Source organism: Augochlora pura, chromosome 4 (genome assembly GCF_028453695.1).
Source record: "Augochlora pura isolate Apur16 chromosome 4, APUR_v2.2.1, whole genome shotgun sequence".
Classification (NCBI taxonomy): Eukaryota; Metazoa; Arthropoda; class Insecta; order Hymenoptera; family Halictidae; genus Augochlora; species Augochlora pura.
The window spans coordinates 17,235,803-17,247,871 of record NC_135775.1 but is presented as its reverse complement, the minus strand read 5'-3'; the positions used below and the strand labels follow the sequence as shown (position 1 = coordinate 17,247,871).

The window sequence follows — 12,069 nt, the reverse complement described above, 5'->3', positions numbered from 1 at the left end:
TGCGTTTTGATATATTTATCATCTTTTTGATAATTAAATAGATTCATAAATAGTGTTTAAATAAATTAATACAAAAAGTCGTGTCTTGATATTTTATTTTCTCAACTGCATTACACAATGAGAAATTACATTACAAAATTCGACTTTTTAAATAACATCGTTAAATTAACGACGCATTTATTATGACACTGGATACTGCTAAATGTTTGTTTACATTTTTTTAGCAGATTCTTCTGACAGAAATAATTAGTATTTATAGGTCACCTTCTCGCTGTGCTTTTTAAAATGACTCAGTCGAATACGTCCTTATTTTCATGTCCTAATATGTATAAATATTTAATACGACGTGATGCAACTTCAGAGAATAATAAATTACCTCTCCAGTCTTAGCAATACAGAACTTTGTTATGATATCAAATCGAATTTCTTATTAATGCTACTATTTAGGCTCACAAATTAGAAGTATTAAAATATTTCATATTTCATAATACCCATTATTACCATATTAATTAATTCACCTATTGTAAAATATGAGTAATGAAAAATTATTTTACAAAAGCGAATAATAATATTATTAGCTGAGGTTTTCACGAAGGTAAGATAATTGTAATGTTAAATAGATTGCAAATATAAAATGAATATATACTTTTTAGAATTTTTTCTATATGTCCTCTTTGTTTACTTTTACAAAAAATAATAAAAATATTGATTCCATTCCGTATCAAATAAATCTTTTGTTATGAAATATTGCTTCGCAAATTTCTTACTTGATTACAATTACCTATAATTACTGCAAGCAGCAGCCCGTGTCTCAGTATAAACAAACGATAATCGTTGTTTGATCGCTGTTACTTGGTGAAAATAATTTTATATTTTCTGCACTCCAATGCAAAAGAGCACTTTGACACACAACACTCCATACGTATGGAATGAAAAATTCTTCTGGTTGTTCTTCTTCTACGTATTTGAACTTTAGTTCCGGAAATTTCTATAAGATAAGCAAATGCTTATTAGACGATATAGTATGGCAACGTTGCAATTAAAACTAACTTGATCTTTCAAAATTTAATACATAAATAAACAATATTTCTACAGTCCTATAATATCTTTGCACGAATGTTTTAAATTTTTGGTAATTTATAAGGTGAAAGAATTCATATTTGCCAAATTATAACAAGTCGAATAGAATATATGTTTTACATAACTGTGCTGGAAACATTAGCTTTAAATGAACAAATTTTTATGTAGTTTAGGAACTAAAGCAAGTCTAAAGAAAGAAAAACACACGCATAGAATTATTTTATGCGTACCCTTAATCGATCACGAGGCCATTCACTAGTACCTTGTTGTATTGTAGTTAATACTTGACTAACACCAAGTTGTGATTGATCTTTCTGCTCCAATTTATAAGAAAAGAAATTAATGACCTAAAATTATATTTGTTATTAATTTACGTAATGACAGACTACTCACTATAAATACTAAAAATAGTTATTTCACTTACAGAATCTATGTTTTGCACAATATCTTGAAATGCTGTGTGTGTTCTGAATGGTTGGAAAATATCTTTTTTGTATAAAAGCGTGTATATTAAATTTGGATTATGTGCAAGCCTGTAAGTTAAGCAGCTATTTATGATTTCTAGTACCATTCTTAATACTTCTTCAAGTATTGTTAGATCCTGAATCTGAAATATAGTGCAAATTGTTTGTATTTGGTTATATCCTTTAACGAAAGTATGTGATTATATAATACTGCTGAACCTTACCAAGTCTGAATTTGCGGTAGTTCCATTAACTGCAATTGCGGTGCTTTCAGGTGGAGGAACAGTAGGTTGTGCTTGTATTTTTGCTTCTAGTCTGACGTGCTTTTTCGCAAGAGTTTCAAATAAACTTAAGAGTCTTTGACTAACATAGGGATGTAAAGATGTGAACTGCGCAGACATATTTGCTAAAGCTGCTAAACAATTTGTATGCAAATATTTATCCTACAATGAGAAATTAAAAAATGTTGCATTACCCATAGCTATAATTATTTATATTTGTAACTTTATATTATATGTATACTTACTCTCATTTTGAACATGTTGTATTGAATTGTCCTTATAACAACAAGAATTAAAAGACCTCCTAATGATATTTCACTTATGGACCTTTCCGTGTACCAACTTACACCTCTAAGCATCTAATAGTGACAACAGTATTTAATATAATCATGTTTTTATGTGCAATAGTGAGAAATTACATACAAATTGATTCATGTTTAAACATGTATATACTCACTATTTCATGTATCCTTTTATTGAAAGTTTCATCTTCACTCAAGATGAGAAGAATAATGAGAGACATATAAATATGATGTGACGTATTGTTTGGAGCATGATACAATATTTGCAATATTGGTGTTACCTGTATAAACATAGAGATTTCTAATTTATTTTTTGATTTCGATTATACTTGTCAAGGTTAAATGATTGCATAGTTGAATTAAAAATTTTAGATTCACCAATAGTTGTATATCTGGTCTTCTCATGATGTCTTGTTTTACACTTGAATTTCTATGTAGTAACATATACAATAATAATGTAACTTCGTCTGTGTTTGGTATTTTACATATGGTATTGTACAATTTATTTAAATTAAATCTAAATGCACCTTTTGCTTGTATCGCAGAATAATCTTCTAAAAAATTATGCATTTATTTTCAAATTATTTATACGAAATTAATTGACACTAAAAATAACTTGTATCAGTGTGCTGTAGTACCGACCTTGCATGTCAACAAAACTGAAGAGAGCATTTCTGTAAGGATTCTGTGTTGTGGTACAATGATTTGTTAAAACCAGTAACAATAATAGAGATTGACTAGCAAGCGGTGTTTCCGTGTCACGTTTTTTCTCTTCCGCTTCAGAACTATTACTATTTGTAACTTGTACATTTTTTAAGCTGCTACCCATACCCATTGTAATCACATTCCATAAACCAGCTGAAATGAGTTTTGCATGTTATGGACAGTAAGTAGATAATTTAAGTGCATCAATTTGAACATTTGTTTCTTAAATTGTATTTTTAGTATCATTTTAGTAAACGTACCTGCTATACTAAAGACAATACTTCCTCCCGCTTGTTGAGTAAGTAACCCTGGAGGAGCATGTTCTTGCTGCACAAAATTATGCAATAATGTACAAACCATTGCTGGCGCATGTTCACTAGAATGTGAATTCATTGCTATTCTGTAAATGGAGCTGTAGTCAGCAGCAGTTTGTGAAAATAATTGTACCGAAAGTAGTACAAGTAAGCAGTTTATCGCTTCTAGATGAACGACATATGTGAATTCACTGTGAAAAACAAAATTTTGATATACAACAGGATCTCTATTATAAATGATCAAGTAAAATGTTACATATGCAACAAATTAAAAATTATATGTGAAGTACTTTTAAGTTTCTATTATTATACGTATATAGTAACTGTTTGTTAAGTTTAAAATAAATCATATTAATAGCTCAGGGATGATATATTAAAGAACTATTACAATGTAAAAAATAAGACAGCTTTCTTACCATAATTGTACATCAGTTATGATATCACCTAAAGCTTCATAAAAGTCTTCTAATCTATAAGATGAATTTGTTTGAGTCGGTACAGGTAATTGGGGTGCTTCTATGTGTTTGATCATTTCTTCTTCACCGACGGTTTCAATTAAATATTTTATTATACATCTTACTGCAAACAAAGCATTATATGTTTGCCATGCTGATATGATTCTACAAACAGAATAATATTAAATGAAATTATGATTTTTAATCCTGCATTTAATATTGTTTCTTAGAACAAAAGCATATCATACTTCTGATTTTGCGTTGGTGTAAGCAGATTACTGGCACGAATAAGAGCGACTTGTATTAAACTGCCAAAGTTGCCAGTGGTTAAATTATTAGCAAGTAATTGTTGACAAGAAGAGTCCAATCGTGAATCTAATTCTATTTGATCATTTCTTGTGATAGGTGGGCGCATGTTATAAGAAAGAAAAGTATCCCAAAATGGATCATTTGGCAGGATACTCTTTTTCCCACAGAATTTCTCCAAATAAACATTCTTAGAAAGATCATCGTTCCGACTTGGTGTTGCCCCCATTGCCGTCCCTTAGACTTCTGAAAATAATGAAATGTATAAAGTATGGAAAGTAAGGAAGTTACGTGTTTTAGCTATGAACTAATGTGTTCGGTAATTATCTATGCAGTATCATTACTTGAAACTTAGGTACATATTCAATAATTTTTTATTGTATAGTTGATTAATACATGTAATATAAAATAAATATTTAAAACGTATGAAGGCCATTCTTTTTTACTGAAGCATCGAAAAAAATGATAAATGAAATCAAAATTCTATGTTATTAAATACATCAAAACATTGAATAACATACTTTGACAATCTACTGTCATAGAAGCTCAGTAATTCTTTAACGATCACGAATAATCGATTTCAGATGAATGTGTTATCGTTTTTACACTTTTGACTGTTATTCCTGGGAATGGATTATAAAACTTTCCTATAGCACGTCCATAGGCATAAAATGAAAGACACGAAGGAATATAACCTCCTCATATGTCAACCGAGCACTTCACATACATATAGGTAAATCAAAATGTGCGCCATCTTTGTAGATTGATTAAATCTGCAGATATATTAAACTATTTACAATTCGCAGTATTGACATTAATTGATATCTATGTTCAGTTTTGTGACTCGATGTTATAACGAAAGATTTAAAAATTCAACGTAGTATACTCGTCGCAACACAGATACAAGTTCCACATCACTTAGGTGACGTATCAATAGAAGCATGCAAATGCAAATAACCGGTGTTCTGTTATTCGAATCCGTTGCCTAAGTTATTTATCATTGACATACGTACACAAACCCAAATACATTTCCAAATAAATACGTCATAATTCATTATCGTATAATCGAAGTTTAATAAACGTGGTCCTTGGAAAGAGAATAAGGTACAATTTTAATTAAATATGATAGAATAGTAACTTGATCTTACGTATATAAATAAATTTCGTTCGTAAATATTTCATTATCGAAAATTATAACATTCGTGAAATGTTTACGTGTAGGAATTTATTCGAATTATTTTAGCATAGCTTCAAATTGTTCGTTTAATTCACGATTACTTAATAATTAGGCTGCCACAGTTATCAAAATGGAGCGGCACCATAAATTATTATTAACGGACGAATCTTACGCGCGATGGATAGATATAATGCAAAACGCTATACAATCATTTCAAGAGAAATATAACTCGGCTAAACACTTGCTGCGCAGTGAAAATGAACGTGTTCTTAGACGGATGAGGTTCGTTTCTTATTCCTAATTACAAGCTCTGCCGTAACGGTAAATACAGTTATATTTATATTAATGAATTAATGTTACGAGAATAAACTACGCTATGAATGTATAAACTATAATAATTATTTTTATTATATACTTTCGGTTTATTTTTCATCGTGTATTTATTTGATTTACCTTTTCATTTAGTCATCAAAAAAAGACATTTTATCATTTTTTAATTTTTACAATCAATATCCTTCGATTCTTTCCCCATTACCCTTTGCAATTCTACTGAGTCAAATTGATAGAATATACTTACACATTATTACTATGATTAAAAACTTAATTAATTTCAAATTTTTGCATAGAACGTAAAGTTTTATTTAACAGTTATTTAGGTACTTCTTATTGAATGTACAACTATTATCAGTTTTATACGCGTACAGCAAACCAGGTGTTATAGATGAATCCGAAGATCCGCACGTCACACAACATTTTTACGACGATACACTGAAAACGCTCCTGGATCTAGAAAGATCGTGCGAGGAGCATCTGTTACGGTTGAAAATCAATTTGCAGTCGGCAATAGAGAAACGTGCAGAACCACCGTTCCGTCTATCTTTGAGAAAAATGAAAAAAGTTTGCGGATCGCTTGTGTCCGTCGATTCGCCCGATGAGACGAATGACAAAATACCATGTCGCTGTTTTTGGGAGAATATACCACCATGGAAGCTGGAGAACATTCAGAATATTTTAGGTAAACCGCAGGAGACCATGGAATCAGAATTTGACCTATCCGATGTGAAGTTCAAACAAGATATGATGCACCTCCGAGGAAGAATGTTGCGTCTACCTCAAAAGCTAGACGATCAGTAGGTAATTTTTCTCAAGAAATATTAAGTATTTATTACAAGAGAAACGAAGAAGTTCGCCTTGTTAGAATATAATTCTGATTTAACGGAAACGCGGACACGTGGCCGTTCCATTTAACAATTTAAGAACGTTGTACTGCCACACGGATGGAAAGAAAATATAGAAAGAAATCTGTCGAGATTTTATTTTTTAAGAAATCTAATGTCAAACCTGATTTTCTCGAAATTAAATTTAATGTCGTAATAAATATTTGTAATAATAGTTAATACTAAATTATAAACATTTGTAGTGACATATAATATGAAATATTTGTTTAAAATATCTCATTAACAATGCGAATCTTTGAATTTACAAAGAATAGATAACATAATGAGTACGATAGAATAATTATTCTAAAAAAATTGGTTCTATTCAGATCCGAAAATCATAAAGGGGTTCGTCGATTGACGATGAAGCAATCGCAGACCGACACTTTCCATGAAATTCACAAAGAATACGATTCGCTGAAATCGTTTTCCATGCAAGATGAATTATCGAAGGTGCATAATCTAAAATTCAGCGACGGAAAATTCGTGGATTCTTTGCTTTGGATGAAGGCGTTGGACTTGCATGGAAACCAATACAGCACGAAGTGGTATGCGGTGTTATGCCCACAAATTGAAAAGATTATGTTGGAACGATATATACCAACTTTGCATTTCGATCCGAGAGCCACCTTCAATTTTCTGTCCAATATTCACGAGAATGGGGCGAATTTTATATTGTTTAAGGAAGACTTGATACCACTCTTGCCAGACAATGAGGAAAGGGTCTGGTTGTCCTCTTGGAAATTACAGCTTCAAACAGTGCACAAGCAAGTTATTGCGGCAACTCTCATACAAACTTATTATCGTGGTTACATGGTAAATCATTTTTGCTTCATACGTATAAGGCGTCACAAAATGACATAACATCTTGTCGCGAGTTTCCCTTCATCTTAAAAGTTCAGGGCCGCAAATCTATAAATCTTATCCATCGCGTTATATTTTACTCATAGTAAGGATCGACTTCGTAAAATTTAAATATACTATAAATATACTATAAATAAATAGAATAATTTATGTGATTGAACAAAATTTAAATCTTTGACTTTGAATTTTCAAAATCAGAGTCAAAGTTAATTCTCAAATTGAACTATCATTGTACACAAATTTCTTAAACAGAAGAATTTGCTCTCCTCATTTTTCAACTAAAAATGTTACTAAAAACTGATCCCTTCTAATTTATATCACTCAGTATCAAATTAGAAGATGATATGTTGACCATCTTTCTTCAATATACTTCGTACAAAACTTGAATCTAATGTTCCAATTCTGTTCATTTCTAAAAGCTACGGAAGAAGTTAAAGGAATCACACTATCTCTACATAGCCGCCAATGTCTTATGGTTAAACTGGCTCACAGTTCAGAAGAAAAAGGAGATATACGAGCGTTACCTGCGTAATATGTTGATGTCGATGCAAATGACTCGCGAGCTGTCCCTAAAATTGAGCAAAGAATTCGAAACTATAATCAGCAAGCCGCACGTGCTTTTGCATCTGACGTCCCTCGGTTACCCCATGGAGTTACGTCGACCGTACGAACCGAAACGCTTCGCCATGATACAGAACATGAACATCTTGAGAATCTGTTTCGTTCGGAACCCAAACTCCGAAGTGATCTACATCTTGGCCGCGAAACCGACCCCAGAGATGCTGACGATGTATACCGATTTCATCGAGTCGATATCTCAAGACAAAGACGTTATGAAACGTCTCTGCTTCATCGCCCTCTCCGAAGGGAGTACCTTCAGTAATCGTACGCTGAACGTCTCAAGGATTCTGCATTGTTCGGAGGAGTCCCTTCGCGAGATCAGGAGGAGGATCGCTGACAAGCCTGCGTACTTCTTACCCTGGGTCATCGACGAGTGCGACATGAGATTAGCCGGGGACCTCGGCGTCGCCTTATTGAGCCCAGACATGGAGATTCAACGGAAGTTCTTACACAGATCAAACATGGCCGGTATGGTCGCCGCGATGGGGCTGTCGCAACCCCCTTACTACGGCGACATACAAACTTACGAAACCCTTTGCTCCGCGCTTGCCCACTTGATCATCAATCACACGGAGATCTGCGTGTGGACATTCAAATTGAACCTGGGCTCGCTCTCTAAGCATCGCGGCAAATTCCTTATCAATCACATTAGCATCCCGTTCATGCCGACCATACGAAAGGAGCGGAAAAGATTCGGCAACGAATGGGGACCGAGCTGCGATGTGAGGAACACATTTCTCGCGAACTTGCAGGAACATTTGCCGAACATCATCCCCGATTGCACTCGACTGTCGAGGCTCTACGACTCCTGGAAGGAATTCTATCTTCATATACAGAAGTTCGGCTGTTTGCTGCAGGGTACACCTAAGAAGAAGGGCGGGAAAAAGATCTCCATCTGTTTATTTGTTCCCAAACAGGGGACCAAAGGGAAGTTGAAGTGGCTGGGAACCGCCGACATCTTGCGTTTGGGTATGCACCATCATTGGATCACTTATTATTATTGGATCATTATTACTAGGGACGGGATTAAATTCACAGGGTTTCCCATAATTATTTTACTTCCGGGTAATTACGGGTTCCTGAGATCATTTTTAGTAACTTTTTCCTGGGCGCAAATACAATCCGCGGATTCGTTTACGAGTTATTAATGAAAAATATTGACCAATCAGTGGCGAGCTCGGTTGACGCGAGGCGACCGAGCCAAGGAGCGGTCTAAACCTAGTTCCGGTCATTATTTATGGTGAAAAAGTATGAGTATGCCTTTTAAATTACTGGATAAATCTAATGATAAAAAACGTAAATTCTTTTACAATAGTTCTTTTACTTATTTGTATAAAAATCACCTCTTTAATTATATTTACATTATTTGTAAATATAAATCTATTTATATATTTCATATTATTATTCAGTATATTTATCCCTACTTTTAGTAATAAGTTGAAAGTAATATGTCGATATATTCCTCAACTATTTCGATCTCCCAATCGTTTCAAACTACAGCTACACACCTGTACTTTCGTTATAAATGCGTGAAATAACACCGTTCTCTTATTAGATGTACGCAAAATACAAGTTTCGAAAACAGTACATGTTTGCAAAAATAACCATTAATTTCATTGGCAGATCTTCGCAGTATCCCGACGAATATTTTCATGATGCCGCAAACATCGTTAAATAACAATAAACTCGAACCAGATATAAATAAATGTGCCAAAGGATTGCAAAAGGAAGGTTACTTCGGTTATATGACCATCGAATGTTATTGCTACATGGACAAACATAGTGAGAAATTAATCGTCTTGATAGAAAATGTGCACCCATTTTATTCGTACATACAGAGCTATATGGAGTGGATGAAATTTGCAATTGGAGGAACATACATGTAAATAACTCTTATACGGAATCGGGAAATGATAGGTCCCTGAGATCATTTGAAACAACTGTTTCATTTACAAAAATTTTCTCCGAAACTTTGTTCACGAGTTGTTAGGAAAAAGGGTGACCAATGAGAGGCGAGCGCGACTAGCGTAATGGGGTCGTGCCAACGAGTCCCGCCGATTAGCTTAACCACCTCGCTGATGCGATAATATAACATAATATGTATAAATAGATTATTTATAGATTATGATTATGTGTATAGATTTGTTCATAATAATCTTCATTTCAAATTTGAAATGTAACTGCTGAATCTTTAAAAAAATCAGATATTAAGTAAAAACGAAATATTATGGATAACGTATTGAATATTTCGGGAAAACGAAAGTAGCTGTTCATTTACAGCCAATAAATGTCGTATAAACAGTGAAAAGATCAAAAGAATTAATTTGAACATATTACAAATTATTAAAAATTATTATTCATTCCTATTTCTTGTAATCGATGCAGACAGTGTTTGTTTTGCATAAATAACATTATCATTTGCACAGGTTAAAGAGGAACCATTTTGTCGCCGATATTCCACGCCACACTTGGAAAAGATTATCGTCGGGGTATAAACAATATCCAAAAGCAGCGCCCCAATGGAATGAGACTACAGACAGGTATGGGATCGCAATTTGCGAACTGTTCAATTCAAGATTTGCTACTTACACCTGGCCGAAACTGAAGAATTTGATCCAAAAATGTGGCGTACGTTTAAATTATTTTTCTTAATTACGATCTTCTTAATAAACTAAAGACCAAACTTCGTATAACGAGAGGTCATAGTCGTTGAGTAATTGGCATTTATAAATTCTGTCATTTTCATGAATACATTATTTATAAAGATATTTTATATTTAAACTTCATAGCGCAAATACTCGATTAATAAGAACGTATTACGCTGGATATGATTGTTAAGGTCAAATAGTATTTCACAGTGAATTTCAAAAGAAATATTGAAACAAGGAAAATATATAAACAATGAAAAATATTGAAAAAAGACATGTTAATGAAATATTGATCTTTCGAAATTGTTTTTATGACATACATCAGTTATCACATTGTTGTACATTGCGATAAAATTATAATAATCTGAGAAAAAATGATAAAAAAGGAAAGGAGAATTTGTGAAAAAATAAAGGAATTTAACAAACAACACAAAATCAAAAATAAAAAATATATATCGAAAAGAAAACGAACAGAGTATTAGATATTAATTTCCTATGGCAGAAACGCTTAAGAACTTATCATTTTATCATCTCCGCCACTATAATTAATGCAATGCGTTACTTATCATCAATTAATTCAATATCTGTGCAGATCATAATTAGCTTACATTGTTGCATGATTAAATGACATGGATCGATCTATTATCACTCCCATTCATTAGAAAAAGTTTCATCGAATTCGATGATTCTACGACTGTGTTTTCTTTGTTATATTCGACAAGTCCCACAAATTAAAATAGACAAAAGATGTAATGGTTTTAGACAGAAAAAAATTGTCGAATAATTTTCGCAAATCTTTGGTTGCTTAATTAGACGCTTCTATAATTTCTAGATCGTATATAATTCAGAGAAAAAGCAGGGATCGTCCATGTTATTACACGACTCTGAATTGAGAACTCATGGTTTGTTGGTTGCTGTAAGTCCGTCCATGAGTACAACGATATTGATGGTCCATGAAAAGCTATCGTTGCTGCAGGAGGCACTCGCAAAGAAGACAGCAAAGAAGATTGAGACGAATATGACGGATCTTATCGATTATTTCATGAAATTATCGCTCGATTATATCGATGACGCATCTCAACCGTGCATATGAATTCTTGGATTATTTTATATGATTTAATGTTCCAAATAAATGTCGTTCACTCATTTCTTTAAAACAATATTTACATTTATCTGGTTAAGTAAAACAAAAAGTAGAGTCAGAAGACAAAAAAAAACGTTATTACAGTATTTTATTTTCGTTACTAAATAACAAGATTATGTGTATTTATCCGACTTCGATATCATATGGGTGACTTAAAAAATGTTTATTTTGCATAAAAATCCGCGATCCAATTATTCGGTTTGGCCTCTTGAAGACTGATTTCAAAATAACATTTTTTTCTGAGTATTTTAATCGATTCATCATTGAAAGTGCATCTTGCAACGATCATCCAGCATCATCAAAACGGAGCCACTATAAATAAATGAAACAAGAAAAAGAAGTACATTTAAGACGTAAATACTGCTGTGTTCAGTGGTATCTTGATATAAAGACTATAAGTGACTGAGATGAAGGTTAAGAAACGTGTTGAATTTTTTAAATTCCATCGTAAACATCATTTTATCCGTTTCTTCGATGCACAAAATTGAGCT

General features: G+C 32.8%; 2 protein-coding genes across 3 annotated transcripts; one reads left to right on the top strand and one right to left on the bottom strand.

Moving 5' to 3' along the window:
- LOC144469174 (dymeclin) lies at positions 1–4,815 on the bottom strand. Of its 2 annotated transcripts, XM_078179141.1 has the most exons (12): positions 4,429–4,815; positions 3,850–4,153; positions 3,563–3,766; positions 3,093–3,337; positions 2,770–2,985; positions 2,506–2,681; positions 2,283–2,408; positions 2,071–2,184; positions 1,769–1,987; positions 1,505–1,687; positions 1,311–1,427; positions 1–988 (listed from the first exon to the last, which is right to left on the bottom strand). In XM_078179141.1, exons 2-12 carry the CDS (start codon positions 4,134–4,136, stop codon positions 812–814), a joined length of 2,064 nt encoding a protein of 687 aa, XP_078035267.1. In that variant the 5' UTR covers positions 4,137–4,153; positions 4,429–4,815; the 3' UTR covers positions 1–811. The 2 variants fall into 2 exon arrangements, with proteins under 2 accessions (XP_078035267.1, XP_078035269.1); XM_078179143.1 differs by lacking the exon at positions 4,429–4,815 and having other exon boundaries at positions 3,563–3,725; positions 3,850–3,988.
- A 399-nt stretch (positions 4,816–5,214) lies between these two features.
- Positions 5,215–11,527, top strand: LOC144468452 (IQ motif-containing protein H). Its single transcript, XM_078177916.1, has 7 exons — positions 5,215–5,366; positions 5,741–6,214; positions 6,631–7,117; positions 7,585–8,749; positions 9,410–9,668; positions 10,213–10,414; positions 11,267–11,527. Exons 1-7 carry the CDS (start codon positions 5,215–5,217, stop codon positions 11,525–11,527), a joined length of 3,000 nt encoding a protein of 999 aa, XP_078034042.1.
- The last annotated feature ends 542 nt before the right edge of the window (positions 11,528–12,069 follow it).

Coding starts and splice junctions, on each gene's coding strand:
- LOC144469174 (XM_078179141.1), bottom strand. CDS start 4,136: ATGGGGGCAACACCAAGTCGGAACGATGATCTTTCTAAGAATGTTTAT. Junction 2,682..2,769: donor CAGTTTTGTTGACATGCAAG/GTCGGTACTACA, acceptor ATAATTTTTTAG/AAGATTATTCTGCGATACAA. Junction 1,428..1,504: donor TTGTGCAAAACATAGATTCT/GTAAGTGAAATA, acceptor ATATAATTTTAG/GTCATTAATTTCTTTTCTTA.
- LOC144468452 (XM_078177916.1), top strand. CDS start 5,215: ATGGAGCGGCACCATAAATTATTATTAACGGACGAATCTTACGCGCGA. Junction 5,367..5,740: donor CGTGTTCTTAGACGGATGAG/GTTCGTTTCTTA, acceptor ACAGTTATTTAG/GTACTTCTTATTGAATGTAC. Junction 6,215..6,630: donor CCTCAAAAGCTAGACGATCA/GTAGGTAATTTT, acceptor GGTTCTATTCAG/ATCCGAAAATCATAAAGGGG.